The sequence below is a fragment of the Carcharhinus amblyrhynchos genome, chromosome 7, assembly GCF_965287045.1.
Source record: "Carcharhinus amblyrhynchos chromosome 7, sCarAmb.v2.hapA, whole genome shotgun sequence".
Classification (NCBI taxonomy): Eukaryota; Metazoa; Chordata; class Chondrichthyes; order Carcharhiniformes; family Carcharhinidae; genus Carcharhinus; species Carcharhinus amblyrhynchos.
The window spans coordinates 45,324,992-45,349,009 of record NC_137330.1 but is presented as its reverse complement, the minus strand read 5'-3'; the positions used below and the strand labels follow the sequence as shown (position 1 = coordinate 45,349,009).

At 39.6% G+C, this 24,018-nt stretch overlaps 1 protein-coding gene across 1 annotated transcript in view; it reads right to left on the bottom strand.

The window, feature by feature from the left end:
- Positions 1 to 6,718: 6,718 nt before the first annotated feature.
- Positions 6,719 to 24,018, bottom strand: part of apoba (apolipoprotein Ba) — a 70,053-nt gene continuing 52,753 nt past the window's right edge. Inside the window, exons 24-28 of the mRNA XM_080193420.1 lie at positions 23,541 to 23,923; positions 14,236 to 22,026; positions 13,723 to 13,837; positions 11,164 to 11,347; positions 6,719 to 8,257 (exon numbers count right to left, since the gene is read on the bottom strand). Of these exons, the coding sequence (XP_080049546.1) occupies positions 6,794 to 8,257; positions 11,164 to 11,347; positions 13,723 to 13,837; positions 14,236 to 22,026; positions 23,541 to 23,923 (9,937 nt within the window). The 3' untranslated portion in view covers positions 6,719 to 6,793. The remainder of the gene's footprint in view (positions 8,258 to 11,163; positions 11,348 to 13,722; positions 13,838 to 14,235; positions 22,027 to 23,540; positions 23,924 to 24,018) is intronic.

Here is a 24,018-nt window from a genome sequence, read left to right as displayed (position 1 = left end):
GCCAGCCCCCACTAAGGAAGGGCACTCTCTCTGCTGTGATATGGAGATGAAGCCAGGAAGGCAGACACCGAAAGCATTGCCTGCATACCAGCCTTCACAACACCTCTAAAGCAAGAGGCACTCCAACATGAAGAGAAGATAAGACCTACAAGTGAACCCTGTGGGCTGCTTCTCCCAATATGGCAATTGTAGGGTCCCCATCCTTGGCCCCAAGTTGCACTTCCCTGTGTCTCCAGGGTCCGCTCTGGTGCCCCAGCGCAGTGAACACTCCAGAGGTTGATGACTGCCTGAGAACTCACCCTGAACTCCTGAACTCCGCCTCAGAGGAGAACATGCCAGGTTCTTGCTTATTAGCTGTTGTAAATGGTGCTGGCATGACATTACAATGGCACTCATTGAATATTCGATGTGTGGGGGCAAGTCCCAGAGAGAATGCTTGCTAATAATATGCTGATGTATTAAAATGAGCTTCCTGGGGTCACATGGCATATTTCACACTACTGTGCTGGTGAAGGGGCTAGAAGATAGGAACTTGGAAACTTGCTGGCACAAATCACGCTTTCCAAGTCTACCCCAATTTTGTGAGTATTTTACCTTTCCCGCGGATGGAGAGTCCGGCCTCAAAATTGCCCCAGTAAGTTAAGACTGTCAACAAAGATTTGACAGATGGAGTATTATTGGGAAAATGTGAACTTGTCCGTTTGGCAAGAAGAATCAAAAAGCAGCATAGTATTTAAATGGGTGAGATTGCAGAACTCTGAGGTACAGAGGGAACTGGATGGTCTGTTACACGAATCTCAAAATGTTAGTGTGCAGATACAACAAGTGATTAGAAAGACAAATGGAATCATAGAAACCATAGAACCCTACAGTGCAGAAAGAGGCCCTTCGGCTCATCGAGTCTACACCGAACACAATCCCACCCAGGCCCTACTCCCATATCAATTACACATTATACCCACTAATCCCTCTAACCTACATACCCTTAGACAGTAAGGGGCAATTTCTTAGCATAGCCAATCAACCTAACCCGCACATTTTTGGACTGTGGGAGGAAACCGGAGTACCCGGAGGAAACCCACGCAGACACAAGGAGAATGTGCATGTTGCAGTTTAATGTAAGGCAGATGGAATATAAAAATAGGTACGTATTGCTATGTTTATATATAATATTGATGACACCATCTCCAGATTCCTTTGTGCAGTTTTGTTCTCCTTATTTAAGAAAGGACGTAACTGCATAAGAAAAAGTTCAGAGAATGTTCACTCAATTGATTCCACGGATGACAGGGTTATCCTGTGAAGAAAAGTTCAACTGCCTGTCCCTATATCCACTGGAGTTTTGGACAATGCGAAGCAAACTTGTTGAAACAGATGAGATCCTGAGTAGGCAGAATGTTTGTTGACAGGATGTTTTCCTTGTGAAAGAGGCTAGAGCTAGTAGACTCAGTTTAAAAATAAGGGGTCTACTTTAGGATATTAATGGAAAAAGATGAGTGCTGTCCTAAGGGGAGGGTGTTAAATTGGGGGAAGGCTAGATACAGCCGGATTAGGCAGGAACTTAGGGTTACAGACTGGGATAGGCTGTTTGAGGGCAAGTCCACGTTTGGCACGTGGGAGTCTTTCAAGGGAAAACTAAAATGGTTGCCAGAAAGACATGCCAGTTAAGAGGAAGGATGGGAAAGGTAGGATTAGAGAGCCGTGGATTACTAGAGATATTGAGGACTTGGTCAGGAAGAAACGAGAGGCGTATATTAGGTCTAAGCAACTGGGAACGGAGAGAGCATTGGAGGAATACAGAGAGAGTAGGAGGGATCTCAAAAGGGGAGTTAGAAGGGCAAAAAGGGGGCATGAAATGGCTTTGGCAGACAGGATTAAGGAAAATCCAAAGGCATTTTACTCCTATGTCAGGATCAAAAGGGTGGTTAGAGGAAAAATCGGTCTTCTCAGGGACAGAGGAGGGGAACTGTGCTTAGAGTCCGAGGGAATGGGGGAGATCCTAAATGAATGCTTTGCGTCGGTATTCACGAAGGAGAGGGGCTTGATGCCTGGTACTGTCTTCGAGGGAGCTGTAGACCAATTGAAGGAACTATCCATTACGAGGGAGGAAGTGTTAGGGCTTTTAGGTAGCATTAAAACTGATAAATCTCTGGGGCCTGATGGCATTTATCCTAGGCTGCTTAGGGAGGCAAGAGATGAAATTGCTGGGCCTCTGACGCAAATCTTTGTCTCTTCTTTGGACACAGGTGAGGTCCCAGAGGACTGGAAGATAGCGAACGTGGTACTGTTGTTTAAAAAGGGTAGGGGGGATAACCCTGGTAACTATAGGCCGGTGAGTTTGACGTCAGAGGTAGGCAAGTTGATGGAGAGGATTCTTAGGGATAGGATGTATGAGCACCTAGAGCGTTGCGATCTGATTAGAGATATGCAGCATGGCTTTGTTAAGGGTAAGTCTTGCCTTATGAATCTGGTAGAATTTTTTGAGGAGGTGACAAAAACGGTCAACGAAGGACGAGCCGTTGATGTCGTCTATATGGATTTCAGTAAGGTGTTTGACAAAGTCCCTCATGGTAGGTTGGTTGAAAAGGTTAAGGCTCATGGGATACAGGGACAGGTATCTAGATGGATTGAAAACTGGCTAGGGTAAGGAGACAGAGAGTAGTAGTGGAAGGGTCCTTTTCTAGCTGCAGGTCTGTCACTAGTAGTGTGCCGCAGGGCTCAGTACTGGGACCTCTTCTTTTTGTAATATACATAAATGACTTGGAAGAGGGAGCAAGTGGTGTGATCAGCAAATTTGCAGATGACACTAAGATGGCTGGATTGGCGGGCAGTGAGGAGCAATGTCTGGCAATACAACGGGATATAGATAGGCTGGTATATTGGGCAGATACACGGCAAATGGAGTTTAACCCTGATAAATGTGAAGTGATGCATTTTGGCCGAAATAATGTAGGGGGGAGTTATACGATAAAGGGTAGACCTATAAAGAGTATAGAAATGCAGCGGGACCTGGGGGTGCAAGTGCACAAGTCTTTGAAGATGGCAGTACAAGTGGAGAAAGTTGTGAAGAAAGCTTATGGTATGTTAGCCTTTATAGGAAGAGGTATAGAGTATAAGAGCTGGAGTCTGATGTTGCAGTTGTATAGAACGTTGGTTAGGCCGCATTTGGAGTACTGTGTCCAGTTCTGGTCGCCTTACTACCGGAAAGACGTGGAGACCCTGGAGAGGGTGCAGAGGAGGTTTACTAGGATGCTGCCTGGTATGGAAGGGCTGGGTTATGAGGAAAGGTTGAGCAAATTGGGGCTGTTTTCCCTTGACAGAAGGCAGCTGAGGGGAGATCCAATAGAGGTGTATAAGATTATGAAGGGTATAGACAGAGTAAACAGTGGTAAGCTTTTTCCTATGTTAGAAACGCACGTTACGACAGGCCTCGGGCTTAGGGTGAGGGGGGGCAAGGTAAAACGTGGATGTTAGAGGGAGGTTTTTCACACAGAGTGTAGTGGGGGTATGGAATGCTCTGCCAAGCAAGGTGGTGGAGGCAGGCACGCTGGAGTTGTTTAAGGGTTACTTAGACAGGCACATGAGTGGGTTGGAGATGGAGGGATATAGGATATTGTTTTAAATAAGGTTCAGTAGTCTTGGGACGTGCCTGGTAACGTATAAGGATGGGGATGATACTAATGTTTTTCTCTTTTAATTCACAGGTGCTTTGGTCCGCCTTGTTGTCCAACGAGGGGCATACACATGATGGGTTGTACGAGGGCTGCTCTTGGTTGTTTTGAGAATAGCCTAGTACTTCATGTCGTTAGTGTACACTTAAACTGGACCAGATGCTGGGCAACACGACAGCTCAGTGACTATCACTGTTTGCTGTGCAGACACATGGATTTGGGCCAGTGTCGTGGGAGCTTGCGCATTCTCCCCATGCTTGCGTGGATTTTCTTTGGGTGCTCCGGTTTCCTCCCACACCCCAAAGATGTGCTATTAGGCAGATTGGTGTAACAAATTGTCCCTAAATTAGTTTTCCCTCAATGTGGAATGCCATAAGCATAGATAAGGGTCATGGGTGGAGGGGGGACTCGTAATGTTAAAATGGCGGCACGGGCTCGTTGGGCCTAAGGGCCTGTTTCCCGGGCTGTTTTGTTCTTTGTTCATTAAAATGGAGGTGATAAGAATTTATCTCTTCCAGAGTGCTGTGAGTCAGTAGAACTCTTTTTTTCAGAGAGCAATGGAGGCAGGGTTATTGAATATTTTTAAGGTTCAGTTAGATAGATACTTGGTTGACAATGGGTTCAAAGGGTTCAGGGGGTAGGAAGGAAACTAGAGTTGAGGTCACAATCAGATCAGTGGTAATCTTACTGAATGGTGAGCAGGCTTGAAAGGGGAATGCCCTACCCCTGCTCCTAGTGTAATCAACATTAATTCTTCCAATATACCTCTGGCAAGTGCTAAGAGTGACAGAGTTTCCTGTGATCAGCCATGCTTAATGTGGAGTGGCATCCCTCAAGCTATAGCCTCTGGTGACAGGCTACAAACCTGTTCCAATAAAAACCAGCTATGGAAACAGTTATAAACATTTATTTTGTCTGCCTAATGTGCCACAAGTTGCTGGAAAGCCTCTAAGTCTAATGCTTGAACATTGGCTTCTGTGTTTTAGATGTTCTTGCGAATGAGTCTTATTTCCTCATGTCCTCAGGTTAATTCCCTGGCTCTATTATCCCTTATGAAAATTAAACAAAGCAAAGCTTTAACTTTGTTGTGTTGTGGCCCTTAATCTTATTTTATTCTCTTATCTCTTCTTTTTTCCTTCCTTCATTTTATAGAGAAAACACTGTGGAGGTTTCACTAATTAACCAGAATAGGTCCTCTTTTCCTTTGGAGGTGTTTAGGGATTTGCGTCCTCTTTCTCTTCCACATTGTCCAAACCATCAACCCCATTTTCTAAAATAGGTTTTCAGAGAACACTGATCTTCAGTTAATGTTTTCTCAATGTCATGAAGCTCTTGACCCAGGATCTTCATGGGCAAGTCATCAGCATATGCTAAGAAACATGGCTTTGTGTGAGAGAGATCTCTGGTATGTGTTGAAGAGAACAGGAATGAGGAATATGCTTGTGAAAACCCATTGTTCGTTATGTGTGGGCAGCTGACTTGATCTTCAAGGTCCACATGGAACTGTTGATTACTAATCATGGAATGAATTAGTTGTATGGTTTTCACAGCAGTTGATTTTGGTGTTTCTACAGCATGCTTGTGTTGCACACTGTATTGTCTGCACAGGACACATCAACAGAGGTTGTTCCTGTTTTTAGGCCAATCAGCTGTACCAATATGTTTAAAGTTTAAGTTAAAAGTTTTATATATTAGTGTCACAGGTCAGCTTACACTAACACTGCAATTAAGTTACTCTGAAAATCCTCTAGTTGCCACACTTTGGGCCTATTTGGGTACACTGAGGGAGAATTTAGCATGGCCAATGCACTTGATCTGTCTTTCAGGCTTTGGGAGGAAACCAAAGCACCCAAAGGAAAGCCTCACAGACACAGGGAGAATGTGCAGACTCCGCACAGACAATGACTCGAGGCCGGAATTCAACCCAGGTCCCTGGCACTGTGAGACAGCAGTGCTAACCACTGTGTCACCGTGCTGTCCCATACACCCACTTAATCTTTCAGGAGGAGAGATAGCAATCTTTGCATTGCCCTCCGGTTGAGGTAAGTGAAAATGTGTAAACTAATGCTGTCAAGAAGGCAATCAAACCTGGACCACTGGGCTCCCAGTTCAACCAGTAAAAAGCTGCTGGAAAGTAATACAATAATTTGAATGGTTCAATCTAATTGAGTATGCATAAAACAGTAGTTGGATTTAAATAACTCATCTGTTCAGTTCAAAAGGAACTGACAGAACATAACACTTGTTTTAAGTGTCTGGGCTCACTCTCAAGTAGGTTACATTGGGAACACGATTCGGACTGCACTACAGGCAATGGTTGAAATTTTTAACCACAAAGTGCCTTTATTTTTGGGGCCAGGATATTTGCGATGGAGTAGGATTTCTGGCAGCTTGCTCCCCCTAGACCCTATCAGAATTCCTCAGGCCACAGCACGGCATAAAATGGATGGGTGTCTGCAGTCTTTTCAGTATAACTCACTCCAGGAGCAGGGTTGCCTGCTGCGTTACTGGGAATGCCTGTTTCTCCAATCGTTATAGGAAACAAAGGCAACAGTTTCAAAGCCTCTTATTCCTTTAGCAAAGCTGAATATGATCACTTTCCTTGCACATACTGTTGCACCTACTAAGTCCAGCACTGACATTTTGTAGCATTATTCTTACATTTGGTTGCTGAGTTGTAAGTATGCTTAACGTCTACTTGCCTACAAAGGATTTAAAATATAGATGATTGAAGGAAAAAAGAACAGAACCCAGTGTAATCAGGTCTCACCCACCTGCTATGTAAATGGTTCTGTTTTGTAGAAAAAAACTGAGAAAATTTGTCCCTGCGCTTATTCAAGTTAAAGAGAGTGATACTCAGTAAAAAATATCTAAAAAGGTCTTCGTATTCTTCTGTTTATCTACTGTTACTTGAATATTTGTGACAATCCACTTGTTTCACATTAACAAATACGAAAATAAAATGATACACGGAACTTGCCAAGTTATTAAGAAGTTTGTATTTATTTTCATTAGAAATGCTGACATAACAAGCGATTGTTTTGTTTTTTCATTCACAACCATCAAACATTTTGCAGGCTACATAGTTTAATTCAGAACAATTTTAAATATTTAGACGAATATTAAAATATTGATTTGTCATTCTTTGTTCTTTCTTCATTCAGGGCCATTTCACTTTTTTGATAGCTCTCCACAATCTTTTTCCAGGCTACAGCCGTGCTTTTTTGAAGGATTTGCTGTCCCTTGGTGTGTAACTGACTCAGTGTTCCTTCTTTCAATTGAGGCATATCATCAAATGATTCCCACTTCAGAGGATGAGGAATATCAAGTGTAAGCTGTCCAGGTTGCCTTTTCATAGAAAGCCCTGTTTCAACATTTAGTTTGATTGCAATCTGTTCCAGGAACCTAAACAGTTGTTCAGTAAATTTGCCCATGTTTTCAATAAACAGATTAACAGCATACACTCCTTGAGCAACCAACTTTTCATAGGGATCATTTAGCCTCAAGATAGCTTCATCTAATTTAGCTTTAATTGTCCGTTTATATGTAAGCATTTGCTTCTTCATATCTAAAAATGTAGCATTCAGATCTTGTTTGATCATTTCAATATATTTAGGAATTGAATCTTTTCCAAACTCTTGAAAGGAAGTGTGCAAGTATTTAAAATATTCATTAAAATATTCTGTAGAATTTTTAACAAATTTGTTTACTTCGTGCTTCAGGTTATTGGCATTTGCAACATTAACATTAATTAATTCTTTAGACCAGGTCTCTATAGATGTTTTTAAGTAATTTAGATATTCAACATCAACACTATGCATGTTTGTTAAAACTTCAAGCATTTTTGTTAAAACTTGCTTTAGTGACCTACTTAACCGAGAAAGTATTCCTAAGGCTTTAGCAGTTGCATTATCACCAGGGACCATGTTCTGCTCCAACTCTTGGAGGTATTCAGCCACATTACCAAGGTTATCTTTTACAATAGTATTAAACTCCGTAAACAATTTTGTTGAGTAATTTAAGGACATTGTGTATAACTCTTGCCCTGTATACTGGTCATCAAATACAGGGAGCTGAAATTTGGTGTCTTTTAAAAATTTGATTGCTGCATCAATTAAGTCCTTCAACTTACTCTGATACTCTAGTGTCAAATTTGAAATGCCATCTAATAATGTGGTGACCTCATTCTCAAAGTCTATTTCTGCTACTTTGTCTGTTGCTCTCTTGTACAATTCATTTGTCGCTTCTTTCACTTTTTGATATTGTGAGGCAGTATCATCAAGTGTAGACTGGAGAAAATTCTCAACTTCCTTAATATGATAGCTTGCTTTTCTAAATGCTTTATCAACATTCTGTTTAATCAAGTCTTTGCCTTTTGAGGGTACAGTACTCATTTCCATTCCAAGGTGTTCCGTGTGATACTTGTTTGCACATTTGTAGATAGCTTGGATCATCTTGGGCACCCTCTCCTTCAGGCCACTTGCCATATCTGCAGCTATGTCATTTCTCCAATTGAACTGCATATGAATGCTTCCAGGGTTCTCCAGTGAAATCTTATGATCCAAAACTACTATTTCAGAAGATTTCTGTGGAAAGAAAAAGTATGTGCATTAATATCGCATTTAAAGATGGAACTATATGTCATTTGAAATAGCTTAGGAGTGACACGTCAGAAAAATTGGTATTCATCCTAACGTTCACTGCTTTACATTGGGTGGAATTCTCCCATCCCAAAGGTGTTAGGCTTGGTGGCAAATGGGAGTGGAGAATCTAGTGGAAGCCAAAAAATTACAAATACATTTGTATAAAAATAATATGAAATTCTCCCAAGAGTGGGTTAATGGTGGTCCTGCAGCTGCCTAATGATGAGAATGGTATTTGCATTTATTTACATTCCATGAATGCTCATTAAAACAGCTGCTTGTCGAAAACTCTTCAGGCCTGCCAATCTTGCATCATGCCAGTGGGAAATCACATAGGTGTCAAACCTGTTCGAAAAAGAGTGACATGCACTCAAAACTTTGGGCTGACTGCAATATAGTCTACCTGCCTTAATGCCAGTCCTGCTGCGTTCAACAGCACTCTACTTCCAGCTCCTTGCCATGCTATGGGACTCATGGATCCTCTACTCCAATAGACCAAAGTTCAATTGGGGGTGGAAGGGTGAAGTGGGGGGGGGGGAAGGTAGCCAGGTGTGCAGGGGAAGGAGTGCAGGGGATGGGAGGTGTAGCTGGCAAAGACAATAGGGGAGCATTGTGAGAAGAGGACTGTACAAGAGTTGATGGGGTGAGGGGAAAGTGTGAAAGTGCACAATTACAGGCAGGTAAAGATGACGAACAATGGAAGGATAAGGGAAGGAAAGCTGGACCCTGACAAGGCTGCATGAAATATTCATAAACAAAGGGGTCAAAGTGTTTACTGGTGGGGGATGCATGCAGACTCTAGATGGGGTGGGTGGAAGTCCACTCAGGGCTTCAGCAGCTTTCAGGTAATGGGCTAGGGCAGAGGGTAGGAATGGCCAATTTAACAAAGACTGGATCCAGAATGTCTGCAGGGATGGTTGCTGGAGGATAAGAGCTATCACTTAAACAGTGGCTAATGACTCCAGTGCATCAATCTCAGACTCATGCCAAGAAAAGGTCCAAAGCTCCACACTCTCCCTCATGGAACAGACCACAGAACCTTTGAAGTTGTGATTCTGATGCCTGAACTGCTCAGGTGGCTCTCTGTGACACACAAAGAGGGTTTCCTGCACGATCACAGTTTGCTGTGCCCTTCACAATCTGATTAGACAAAGAGGTGAGCCCTCCCCAGAAGGACTAGGGCTTGGACTGTGAGCAACATAATAAATGGGATAGGAGTGTTGTGAAACTGTCCATGAGAAAATTGTTATGATGCAAAGGAGGCCGATTGTGTCTACACTGACTCTTTAAATGATCATTAAGACTTAGTGCCATTCCCCTACCTTTTTCCCATACCCCTGTACATTGTTTCTATCTTAATAGTCATCTAATGCTCTTTTTAATGCCTCGATTGAACCTGCCTCCATCAAACTCCCAGGCAATGCATTCCACACTTGAATCATTCGTGTGAAAAGCATTTTTTTCACACCATACTTGCTACTTCTGTAAATCATTTTATATATGTGTCCTTTTGTTCTTGACCCTTTTATGAGTGAGAAAAGTTTCTCCACACCCAATCTGTTCAGCCCCCTCGTAATCTCTATCAAATCTCTTCTTAGTCTTCTACTCTCTATGGAGAATAGCCCCAACTTTTCCAATACATCCTCAGAATTGAAGTTTCTCATCATTGGAACCATCCATATATAACTCATCTGCACACTCATCAATGCATTTGCATTCTTCCTATAGTGCAATGCTCAGAACTGTACACGATATTCCAGCTAATCAGTGACTTGTATAAATTCAGCATAACTTTCTTGCTCTTATACTCAGTGTCCCTGTTAATAAAGCCCAGGATACTTTATGCTTTATTAACTGCTCACTCCACCTTCCTGCCATCTAAAATTATATACGCACATATCTCTCCTCCTGCATTCCCTTAAAAACTTCACCTCTTAATTTATATTGTCTCTCCATGTTCTTCCTCTGGAATGCATCACCTCACATTTTCCTAAATTGAACCTGCCACCTATCTGCCCACTCCCCAACTTTCCTATGCCCATTTGAAGTTCTATACCTCTTCACAGTTTACAGTACTTTCAAGTTTTGTATCATCTGCAAACTTTGAAACTGTCTGCTGCATACTAACATCTAGATTATAGATATATAGTAGGAAAAACAAGGGTTCCAATACTGACTCCCAGTAAAAGAGAATTTGATAGCGGAGGGAGCTCAGAACGGATTCACCCTGGTGAAGCGGATGAAATCATTTATCCATTTCCAGCATTGCATGATTTTCCTGGCATAGTTACCAGTCACGCTGACCCCTCAGGTTGGAGTGGTGAAGTTGGTGTGCTTCCGGGAGCCATCCCTTGGGTACGGACTTGCCTCTGTGCCCAGACTTTTGGAATCAAGATCTCAAGGACATAGTTGCATCGGGGGCAAACCTCTTCTGTCATTTTCTATCTGTGTTCACACAGTCTGCATGATCATACGAAGGCTTGTGGGCTGGAGAGAGTGATATGAGTGTGCTGGACTGACATTTACATATGGTTCCTGGATCTTTGAGCCCAACAGACGGCAGCCAGACCCATCAGGTGATTTAGCGAGATGTTTGCTCATGCATAATTAACGAGGCTGCAAGCATGGAATTGGGCGTAGGTTCACGCCATTCCAGCCAATGGGAATGGCCCTGCCAGAAACACCTACCATTGCACTTTGAGAAAAAAAATGGAGAATTCCTTCCACTGTATGTGCAATGTTTGGGTGGAAACATTATGATTTCGAGGTCAATAGTAACCTAAACACCTAGATATTTTGTTTTTGGCATTCAGTTCATGTTAATCACATATTAAAATAAAGTTACATACCGGCTCATGGATATATACTTTTCCGTACATAACATTTCGTCCGATCTTTTTAACAGCCAATCCAAGAAATCCAACAGCGGGAGAAGAGACTGATGAAATAATTTCATGATTATGCTCCTGCCAACGAATTCTAAGGTTTGTGAAAGTTGGACTGGTGACATCTACTGTCAAATGGCTTGTTAGACTAGTAGAGAAAATTTTTAAAAAAGAAATAGTTATTTACTGAATAAGAAAATGACATTTTCTATTAGCACAATAGCATAATTCATATTTAAAGAGACAAAAGAAAATTTTATTTATGTGGTGGCCGATCACCACATGTGGACCTTGGGTTCCGTAAAAGCTGTGTGATCTATTGCACCAAATTAACACCTGAGCAGTACAATGAAAAACTTGTCCACAAAATCATTTAAAATGAGCACAGGCAAAATTGCTACAAAAACCATACTAAATGTATTGGGGAACAAATGTCTTATTAAGACTAAAATATCAAAAAATTGAAAATTATGACATCTGAAAAGACAAAAGAGAACTAGGTCATACCTACAGAGAACAGGAAAAAATATAGGAACTACTGGATTAGAGGAGGATATATAGTTCATGAGGGGGATTTTCTGCTCCTCCTTTTTTGGGGTGGGGGGGTAGGATTGGCAGCAGGAGCAGGAAATCGAGTCCCAAAAATGCAATTTACACAGGTTAGATTTCCCCTTCCAATCGTCCCTGCCCTGTGCCAGTATTATAACTGGTCCACATTTCAATACATGTAAATGTAATTATCAAGCCTTTATGCCTGATAGTTCTCCCCCCGCCATCCATCCGTATTACATTGTCCATCTACATCGGACTGAGGGCATACCGACATGAATCATGATAGGTATCCTTCAGAAAACACCTGATGAGCAGAACTTGCAAGAGGGGTTGAGGCGAGTGCTTGGCTCAGGGGGGAAGAGAGTCATGTTTGGGCGTTGCCAAGGGGCAGTGCTTGGGTACAGACCCAAGCATGACCCTCTCCCCTCTGAGCCAAGCACGGACCTGAACTCCTCTGGTGGGCTAGCTGGTTCTGCTCATCAGGTGTACACTGTGGGATATCTGTAATGATTCACAGTGGCATGTCTTCACACTGATGTGGATAGACAATCTACGGGATACCATTCTGAATGAGCCCACCCTGTCTCCTGGAATGAGTTTTTTTCTATCTGCTTCACAATACAGTGGAGGAAGCCACCATGGGGGCTGGTGGATTCAAAGCCCTTTTTCCAACCTTCTGACACAAGTCAGGTTCTCAAAATATGAGAAAGTTCCATCCTCTGTAACCAAACCTGAACAAAAACAATAACTTTTCAAACCCTAAACTGCTGTCTCTGCTGCATAACTTTCCAATTTCAGCTAAAGAAAATCTTAGCATTTTGCTTCAGTCTAAGAAGCAGGCATTTGATACATCTAGGCAGAATTTCCTGTTTCTGCAATAAACACAGTGCCATTGTAATACAGCACTCTTGATTTTCCTTCATACTTCAGTCATAGAGGTTTACAGCATGAAAACAGGTCCTTCAGCCCAACTTGTCCATGCTGCACTTCTTTTTTAACCACTAAGCTAGTTTCAATTGTCCACTTTGGCTCATATCTCTTGATACCAACTTACCCATGTAATTGTCCAAATGCTTTTTAAAAGACAAAATTGTACGTGCCTCTACTACTACCTGTGACAACTTGTTCCAGACACTCACCATCCCCTGTTTGAAACAATTGCCCCTCTGGACCCTTTTGAATCTCTCCCCTCTCACCTTAAACTTAGGCCCTCTAGTTTTAGAGTACCCTACCTTTGGGAAAAGATCTTGACTATCTAACTGATCTATGCCTGTCATTATTTTATAGGCCTCTATATGATCACTCGTAAGTCTCCTACACACCAGGGAAAATTGTCCCAACGTATCCAGCCTCTCTTTATAACTCAAACCATCAAGTCCCAGTAGCATCCTATTAAATCTTTTCTGCACTCTTTCTAGTTTAATGAAATCCTTCCTATAATAGGGCGAAGGAACTGTGCACAGTATTCCAAGTATGGCCTTACCAATGTCTTGTATAACTTCAACAAGACATCCCAACTCCTGTATTCAATGTTCTGACCAATGAAACCAAGTATGTTGAATACCTTCTTCACCACTTTCAAGGAGCTGTTAACCTGTACCCCTAGATCACTAATTTTTCCCAACACCCTATTAGGAAAGGCTGTAGAATCAGCAACATATCAATTAACTTTCCATTCATGCTCCTATTAACCTGGAAGTTCTGTCCCAAATATGAAAAAGCCTCTTATTTTGGATTAATTAGTCAGATGTTAAGTCTTACACACCTTTTCCAGGGTAGGAATGTCATAGATGTGACTGACGCTTCAATCTATCATTGGTTCTCATTCAAACCAGCATCAAAATAAAATTTTAACCTTGGCCAGAAAAGTTGTTTATCAAACAGTTGGAAATTTTTTTGGGAATGAAGCAAAATTAAACATTCCGTCAGATAGGTTATCATCTATAAAGTTAATAAAAACATGCACCTTACCCTGAATGCTGAAGAGTACAACTCTGCTGCCAGTCAATACTTAAGTCAGGATGGGAAAATGTATACTTTCCATTAAGATTGTAGGTATCAGTGGTGGTGCTTAAGGTTGCACTTGCTGTAAAAAAGGAGAAAAAAAAACTTTCAGAAATGCACATAATACGCCATCCATTAATTTCAGTGCTAAATTTTTTTTAAAGAGTTATTGTGAAACACAACTATATTAAATAAATTATTTTGATGCTATTGTAAAGCTATACCAGTAATCTTCCATAACAGATACAACAGGTATTGTTTTAAATATGACATGTTTAAATAATTAATAATGTTTAAATATGACATGTTTACAAAATAATGTTAAAAAATTATTGAATTACGCTTTCTTGGAATAACCCGTGAATTGTAAAAAGTAATGTGTTGCTACAGAAAAAGGCACAAAGGGCAAAGTATACTTTAATGTGGCAATAATTAAATACACAGGTTTTAGAAACACAAACTGCTATATTTTCAACTTACCATCTAAATCATATTCCAGAAACCGCAGTGTAGAACTGGATGTTGCATCAATTTTTGCGATGAGGGTATTTGCTTTATTTTCATCTGATTTCACACTTGTAGTCCATGTAGTATTGTAAATTGGTGAGAAAACTTTGACATTTCCAGTAAAAGACTTAAATGCTGGCAAAACAAGTGCTAGAGGTAATTTTGCTTTTAATGGTGGAATCTCCAATGTCTTTGCTGGAATTGTTATTGTTGGCAGCTCAAAGTTTGCAATTTGCTTTGCAATGTTGTCTAGCTGCAAATAATGTCCAGCAATTCTGAAGGATTTTGGTAGAGCAAACTGAGAAATCTTGATTTTGAATTCTGGTACTGTAATTTCAACGTAAGGGATCTTGTAACCCTTAAGTTCAAAGTAAGTAGAATGAATGGTCACTTGAGGAAAGCTAACATTCGGCAAATTTGGCAAAGATAGGTCAAAAGGAAGAGTATTTATATCTGATGGTATAGCAATATGTGTTAAGTTAATGGTGTATGATGGTATCCGAAGGGTTGTATATGGAACTACGAATTCAGGAGTGATGATTATCTTTGGTAGTTTTAATTCTGAAAACCGGGATTTATATGAAGGCACAACAATGTTTATCAGTGGTATTATGATTGTTGGAAACTCAATTTCATCAGGAATGTGGATGTTTCCAATCTCTGGAAGTAGGTCATTAGGAATCATTTCCGGTACATTTTTGACCCATTCAGGAATATGAAGGGTAATCTCAGGGATACTTATCTTTACACCATTGGCTAACATCTGCACTGGCAAAGGGATAAATAAACTGTTTTCACTCTTTGCAAACACTATCAATGCAGACACATTTAAGTGTTGTTGCTGTTTTTCACTAGTAGTCAAGTCAAATTTCAATATGTCCCACAAGTCTTTTTCATATAATGGAAGCTGAATTTTTTTCAAAAAATTTGCATATCCCTGTAGGGAACCAGCCAATTCAAGACGCATTTCTGCTTCATTGTTTAATAGTTCCACCTCTTCACTGAAAACTGTTGACAGGAGGTGACCATTATTATTCCATGTTACTTTTTGCATTTCTGGTTTGATGATTATAGCTATATCATTTTGTATATCTGCGTGCTGCCAAACATTACTGTGTTGATGAGTCTCAGTTTGTAATTTTGCAGTCAAACTCCAGAATGCTAATTCTAATGTTGCCTTAGATTTTTGATGACCATTTGTTTCAAATATTGGAAGTGTCAAACTATTATCAGCAGAATGATCCCATATGGCAAAAATATGATCTCTGGATGCTGCTACAGCAAGCTTTTCATTTGCTTTGATGTTCCAAACATTTCCAGAAATTGAATCAACCAATGAAATTAACTCAAGTTTTACATTTGAACGTGTATTATTTGAACTGAGATAAATACTTGCTTCGTTGTTCATACTGCCAGAAAATTTGTATTGCATAGTTCCTTCAATGTGAGCATTGGTTGATGTTTCCAAATTTAAATAAGATGTAAAATCTGCCAAGGTAAGAGAATGGATGACGCTTCCTTGAACTAAAGGAGATTTTTTATCAGTTGAAGGCATTGACAATTTGTAGTTAAGGGAAATCTTTGATCGCACATTAGGTCTAGGTTTTATTTTTCCGTTCAGATCATGTTTGAAATTAAGAATAAAGCCATCAAAAGGTTTAATTGATGCTTCAGTAGCAATTGAAGCCTCCATGTTTTTCCTTGTTAAGCTTACGGTACTGTCATGCTTTCCTTGAATGGTATCATGGTCAACAGAAATAGCTGTTGCTAATTTCAGTCCTCGCCGTCTTGCCAAGCTTGTTGTTCCTTCTGCTTTGAAGTTTGAAGTAAAGATAGATGAAGATGAGGCACTATAACGAGCAATTATGTCTGACTGGTTGAAGAGTTCAAAGTGAGAATTTAAAGTTACGTAACTTGATTTGAGTGAGAAATCACATGTCAAGTTGCCGATAGCAGGAACTCTGATGGTGTCTTGGATACGTGGCATTTTGATCTTTGGAAATGACAATGCATACAAACTGTCAGGTATATGAATTAATTTTAACTTATACCATGGTACGGTAAAAGTGTATGAAGGCATAATGAAATTAATAATGGGTAGAGAAAATGTTGGCGTAGTAATATTTCTACTGGCAGCAAAATTGAAAATTGGGATTTCTAGTCTATAAGGGGAGACTTCAATCTTCAGTCCTGGTATAGTATACCCTGGCACACGAAGCATTTTTGTTACAGGATTTTCTTGAAATCTGCCAGACTCTCCTTTCGTTACTAAGTTCAAGATCTTGTTTCTTGCCAGTCGAAATCCAGAAGCAGATTCCAAAAGATAATCATTGATCCTACTGTAAAGTGGGTCCATATCTATTTTGAAGCTGTGGAAATCTTTATTTTTTCTGTATTCAGTCTTTATACTTAAGCCAAGTGACTGCTGAGTTGTTCTCAACAGGGTTTTCAGTTTTGCATTCTCCCACAAAGAAAAATTATGAACAGGAGGAATTCTGAATGGTGAATTAAAAATTGAAATTTCAGGGATGGAAATGGGTAGAGTTAGGAAATCAAGGTTTGCATCACCATTCAATCTAAGGTGCATATTGATATTTTCTTCATTATTAGCTACACCAATATCATGCATATATTTGTATTGGTTCAGTGTAGAATTTACTTGCCATGAGAATTGTTGTTCATTTGGGTTCAGGGTCAAGTCATAGTTATTCAGAAACTCTACTTTTCCACTGAGTATTAAAGGGGAAGAAATCTTTACATCAGCACGATTCTTTCCTTCAAAGCCAATTGCAAATGGTTCTGCTGTAAAGCGAAATGAATTTTCCACTATACCTGCTGCTCCACGTGCAAGTCTAGTGTTGTGAGATCCTGTCAACTCTACTTTTAATGTTGCTAGATCAGCTTTTCCATTTGCATTCCCAATACAAACTACAGCATCAGCAATCTTTGCCTCTGAATTCAAGTTCAATCTGGCAGCAAATGAAGGTAAGATCTCAGTCTTGAAGTTTTGTTTCATCTTTATATACTTGGTGTTGGTGTCACCTGAGAATGCAACTATAAGAGCAGGTGTAGCCAGGCTTATCTTCAGTTCACTTTTGTGTGCCCCTTCATCAGAGTGGTCTTTAAAAGACCATTTTCCATTTGCGGTGTTTGTGATAGATAATGCCGTACTTTTTTCATTAGGAGTGGTTTGGATGATGTTAAGAAGTGAAAATTGGCTTGACAACTGTTTATGTGGAACATTGAGGTTGTGACTATAGGTTGTCTGCATTTTTGTGTAAAGTGCTCCCTGTATTTTCATAGTTACTGTATTTATTGTTTCTGCATTATAGGCTTCAGTGGTAATTGTAATCTTAGTCTCTGCTTTTCCATTCACAGAGGGTCTTGTGAAAGTAAGATTACCCATGTGACCAACGGTTATAGCGGTGTGGTCAAACTTTACACTTTCACTGAGTTCCAAATGAGTTTGCTCAGGAGCAGACAGACGGGCATTTGCTTCTAAGTCAAAGGATAGGGTGCTTACACTTGACTTGCCCTTTGCGGTGATAAAAGCTAGGAGTTCAGTGCTGCTTTGAACAGCATTAATGTTATGAATACCAACACTGGTATGAAGTCCATATACAGGACAGTTAAAAGTGAATGTACCACTGAGTTTTCCAAATGCAGGAACCGACACTGTGTGAGGTATACGAGGAAGTTGGAATTCTGGAATCTGAATATCATTTAACAAGAAGTGGTCTAAATTTACATTTGGAAGTTTTATATCAGGCAGATGGAATGCACTGAAATCTATTTCAGGAAAAGTTACTTCTGGCAATGACATAACTGGGAAATTTAAATCTGAAAATGTATTGAACTCTCCTATGGCAATGTCAAATTTGAGTATTTTTTCTATTGTTGTGATGGTAACATTCTTAATGTTTTCCAAATCAATTGTGAAAGCTGGAACAATAATTGAATGCAAGATCATAAATGACGGTACGTCAATTCTCGAAGGAATTCTGATATCATTCAGGTTGTTTAAGTTGACATGGTAGGATGGAATTATTAGATCTGTCAGAGGCACTGTAAATGATGGAGTGTTGAACTCTCCTTTTCTGATAGCACGAATGCTTATTTCAAACTCGGGTATAAATATTAGGCCCAGGTCCAGTTCTGGAACAGTAAAACCTACTTCCAAGTAGATTTGGATTTGATCCACAATTTCTTTGAAGTTGTATTCTGTTGCCAAAATAATAATTTCCTTTTCTGCATAATCATATGCTGCTGAGAGGTGACCAACAATTATTTCATAATACTTCACAGCATCTTGCCAATGTCTTTGCAATTCCTCTTGGATATCCATTTGACTGATCCTAACTCGGAGGTCCTCGAATAAGTCCCCAAAGGTGCCTTCCAGGAAATTGGAAAATGATGTAACTATATTTCTGAACACATTGACCAATGGGTTGATCAATTCCTTGAGATTTCTCTGTTTCAGTCGCTCAATGTAGTGAACCATCAAAGACTGAATTTCTTGTAAAAACTTTTGCACAGCCTTAACTTTCTGTGGAAGTTCTAAGTCTTCCATCTTAGCTTTGATTTCATTGATTATGATGAGGATCTCAGCATTTTTTTCATCAACAAAAGTATTGTAGTCAAACTGTCTTATACTTGTAGCAATTGTGTCAAGGAAGCCATTAATTCGGTCAATCGTTCTTTGGTAATCATGTAATTTTATCTGTTCAGTTGCATCAACAAGGTACTGAATTACTCCATTGTATGATTTTCCAAGTGTTTTTCTGAGCGAGATTACGGCTCCTTGTATTGTATCCTTTACCTTTAATGATTTAATGAGGTTCATTGTTTCAGTCAAAAGTTTCTGAGCCAATATGTCAATTTCATATTTAGTGATTAGCTGGTGCATCGAGGCAACAATGTTGTCAATTTTATCATTAATTTCATAGTGCTCCAACAGCCATAAAAGCCCCTCAATCATCATCTTAATTATTTTCTTTATCTCTTGATCATATATTTTTAGGTGTTGTTCCAGTTTTTCAAAAAGTGCAGTTAAATCAATTTGTTGTCTTAATCCATCTGCAAATTCCTGCAGATTGATATTCTGGAGCTGCAACTGTAGTTCTTGTAATTTAGCATGAAGCTGAGCACTAATTTGATATTTTTCCTCAAGGTCTTGCATCCAAACAGTAAAGTTACTTTGCGTAGCATCCTGGTAATACTTCCACAGAATTTCCTTCAAATCAATGATGAGGTTGGCAATTGTTGAAATTACTTCATATTTTTGATCAATTTCTATCAGCGCATCCACAATTAGGTTAAGGAAATTTTCAATGACATCCTTCAATTTAGCTTTGTCATATCCTTTCAGACTGATTAATTTAGTGTTGTGCAACTCTGTTAAAACAGCCTTAAGGTATTCAGGGATTATTTGATACTCTGTTACAAATGTTAACACTTTATTCCCTACATCATTGACCTCGATGTCTAAATTCATGTCCCGAATGAAATCACTCACTTGGTTTAAGGTTTTCTTGCATTTCTGGACAAACTGATTAACTTGAATGTCCTTCAAGTAATTTTGAATGCCCTCCAAAGTATTTAAAATGACAGTTTTAAATGACTCAAAGTAAGCAGGTAAGTGGTCCAAGAATGGCATGTTGATAACATGAACATTTCCATTTTTATCATATTTCAGATTCCCGGAAATTTGAATTTTCTGAAGCTCAGAACTGAGTGCCTTGGGAAGGAAATTAACTGCCTTCAGACAACTAAAATCAATTTCTGCATCACTTGCAATATCTATGCCTATTTTTTCTGGATTGTTGTAGGCATCAACGGTTTGCATGTAAGTATTATTGTTTAACTGACTCTTTAGTATCCACTTGCTTTCCTGTTCAGTTGGAATGAACATAATGTTTAAACTGTTTTCCAGAAGAGACTTCAATCTTCTATCTGCCAATTTATGTTCAGAGGTTCCTTTAAAGTCATGATGAAGTGCAAAGGCTAGTGGTTCTGCCTTCATTTGGAGCTTATTGTTAAGCTCTCCATCATGCAAACCCCAACCATTCATATATCCCTTAGCAGAGGTATCCGCTGCAAATGTGAACACAAACGGTATAGCTGTAGTGCGTACATTATTTTGAAACTTCAGTGTTCTTGAATTGCACAATGTGTCACTGGAGAATTCTGCAGAAAGTCCACTGATTTCCAGGTTCAGCTTGTGTTTAATATTCATATTATTTAATTTTCCTGTAGTGTTTGAACTTAATAAAGTTTTCAAATCAGCATATTTCATTATATAAGCATGAGCCAAGTGATTTTCCTGCTGCGATCCTGCCAATTCACCTTTAAATTCAATCTTGAAAGGTTCAAGTACAAGTTGCACAATGTGGGAAGCATGTAGCTGTTGATACTGGAATTTGTCGTCAAAATTGATTGAAACTATGAAAGGTTGCATGTGCACTTCAGATTTTTGCTGGTATTTGATGTTAGAATCTAAATTGCTGCCAGCACCGATTGTGTTTGAAGCAGTTAATTTCCAAGAACCAATAGTAAGGCTATTTATATGGTTAAATGTTGTTTCTCTGAACAATGCATTTGTCACTGTATTAAACATCAGCCCTTTCTCTTTATTAAATTGAAGATCAATGGCATTAGTTGCTTTAGTTTGCAGAATAACACTTGAAAATGAATTGGTGGCATATATTCCTTGACTGTTTGCTTTTCCTTCCACATTTAAATTAATTAAGTTATTTTCTTGATCATTGATACCAATGCTCATGGCGGCTCCATGTTGATTAATGACAGTTGTGAACACATGTTTGAGAATGGTAGAATATATATTTATACTTGAGGTCACTTCAGTTGACAGACCACTTTTGCTGATTTTCAGAATACCTTGGTTGGTTGCACCAGCGAAGGCAGTATCTGATTTCATCTCAAGCGCATCTTCAGAATATGTGCCAGACAAGAAGTTGTGGAACTTCTTGTCATAATAATCTGCATTCCATTTATGTTCAACTTTAAAATATTTCTCTAATACTAAGAAACTCAAACTGTTGGTTGCAGCCATCTTGTTGTATTTTCCAGTTGTGTTCAAGGAGAGACTAAACTGGTTCTTCTGATAGTTTAGTTCATCTTTGGTTTCTAATGTAGCACCGTACAGCTCGCCTCGCAGTTTATTCACCATCTTGAGTATCTCAGCATTTTTAGTCAATTTTATGTTACTGCTGAAGTTACCATTACTGAACTCGCCTGAAGTATCACATTTCAGTTCAAATTTTCCACTCTTTGATTTCACTTTCATGAAATTTTTCAAATTTAACCATGATCCTTCTGTGTTTGATGAGAGTGTGAAAACATCCTTTTTAAAATCACTATTCATTCTATTGGTAAGCTGGAGAAATGGTGAATTAAAGTTAAAAATAGAACTTTCACTGTTTTCAAGGGTAACGGAATCAAATCTTTCTGAAGTCCTGTAATTCAAGGTAGAGTCATATGAAGCTATACTTAAATTTCCTGTTGTTCGTCCTTGCATTTCTATGATTGGATGTTTCATCACAGCCTCAGACGATGAAAGCCAAGAGGCTTTTGCTCCCAAGTTGCTGAGTGCAACCAATTCATAGTTTGTCTCAATTGCCATTTGATCTATATAATTATACTTTTGATACAGCTTTATGGAAGATTCTAATAGTTTATGTTGAAGTGATGAAGAGATGCTGTGAGTATATATATCCTCTGTTTCACGTTTTGAAAGTGCAGAACCTATGGAACATAATTATATATATATATATATTAAATTGTAAGCGTACTAATGAAATGTATTCAAAACTGTAATATTCATAGCTATGAAAGTTTGTAATATTTAAAAGATCTAATGGTAGGAATAATGGTAGGAAGGACTATTACTTACGTGGCGAAAAACTGCAGCAGGCGACGGTGCAGAGGGACCTCGGGGTCCTTGTGCATGAGTCGCAAAAACCCATCCTGCAGGTGCAGCAGGTGGTCAGGAAGGCTAATGGGATGCTGGCCTTCATAGCGAGGGGGATTGAATATAAAAGTAGGGAGGTCTTGCTGCGGCTGTATAGGGCATTGGTGAGGCCGCAGCTGGAGTACTGTGTGCAGTTTTGATCGCCGTACTTACACAAGGATATTTTGGCCTTGGAGGGAGTGCAGAGGAGGTTTACTAGGCTGATACCAGAGTTGAGGGGGTTGAGCTATGAGGAGAGGCTAAATAAACTAGGCTTGTACTCGTTAGAGTTTAGAAGAATGAGGGGAGATCTCATTGAGATATATAAGATGATGAATGGGATGGATAGGATAGAGGTGGAGAGACTCTTCCCGCTCAGAAAGGACAGTAGGACTAGGGGGCACAGCCTCAAGATAAAGGGGGGGGGCGGTTTAGAACGGAGTTGAGGAGGAACTTTTTCACTCAAAGGGTGGTGAATCTCTGGAATTCTCTGCCCGTTGAGGTGGTGGAGACTGCCTCGCTAAATATTTTTAAGACGTGGGTTGATGGGTTTTTGATAAGCGAGGGGATTAAGGGTTATGGGGAGAGGGCAGGAATGTGGAACTGAGCCACGACAGATCAGCCATGATCTTATTGAACATAAGAACATAAGAACACAAGAACATAAGAAATAGGAGCAGGAGTAGGCCATCCAGCCCTTCGAGCCTGCCCCGCCATTCAATAAGATCATGGCTGATCTGTCGCTGCTCAGTTCCACTTTCCCGCCCTCTCCCCATAACCCTTAATCCCCTCTCCTATCAAAAACCCATCAACCCGTGTCTTAAAAATATTTAGCGAGGCAGCCTCCACCACTTCAACGGGCAGAGAATTCCAGAGATTCACCACCCTTTGAGTGAAGAAGTTCCTCCTCAACGAATGGCGGGGCAGGCTCGAAGGGCTAGATGGCCTACTCCTGCTCCTATTTCTTATGTTCTTATGTTCTTACGAAATGAGGTTCCATACATAGCAAATGCAGTTTGTACAAAATTGACACCAAAAATAAGCAAATTTAACAAAACTGTTAAGTATCATTATCTATGATTTTGTTCTTTTGATTTGGCATGGTACAAGTTTTGCAATGCAAATTTCAAATGTAAATATTTACCATGTTTTTTATCTTCATATCAAATTTTTAACTTCAGATATGCTCTAATAAAACATTTCATACAGTGAAACATTAATAATCTTAAACTACAAGTTTTCAGAAATCCACAGAATTTAAAGACAAAGATTAAATCATTTCAAAGAGGCTCATGAAGAAATCTTTTACCTTTCAGGTGATAGGACAGATACTCCAGTGCTGAGACGGCTTGGATATCTATATCGGCAGAAAATTGTTTTCTGTCTTTCTTTCCACCGTATTCCGTCATGAAGTTAGACGAACAATTGTAGTAATTACTGTTCATCTGTGTAGCAAATTCCAGCTTGTTAATGAAAGGAATGTGGAGATTGTATGCTTTAGGAACAGTAGCAGTTGGAGTGGAAGGTATTTCTTCAACATCAGATGGTGAATTCATTCCAAGTACTTTCATAACCATTGGTTGGGCACTCAACATTTTTGAAAGAAATAAATTTCCTTGAGTCACTAATCCAGCAAAAGGAATTGGAACTTTAAACTTATTGCCACTAAATGTGCCTGCAATGGAACCATGACTGTAGGGGGAATAAAAAAACAAGGAAAAGTGTATTAGCATATAACATTTTCACAAACTACCAAAAGCATAACAAATTGCATTTGTTCAGTACAC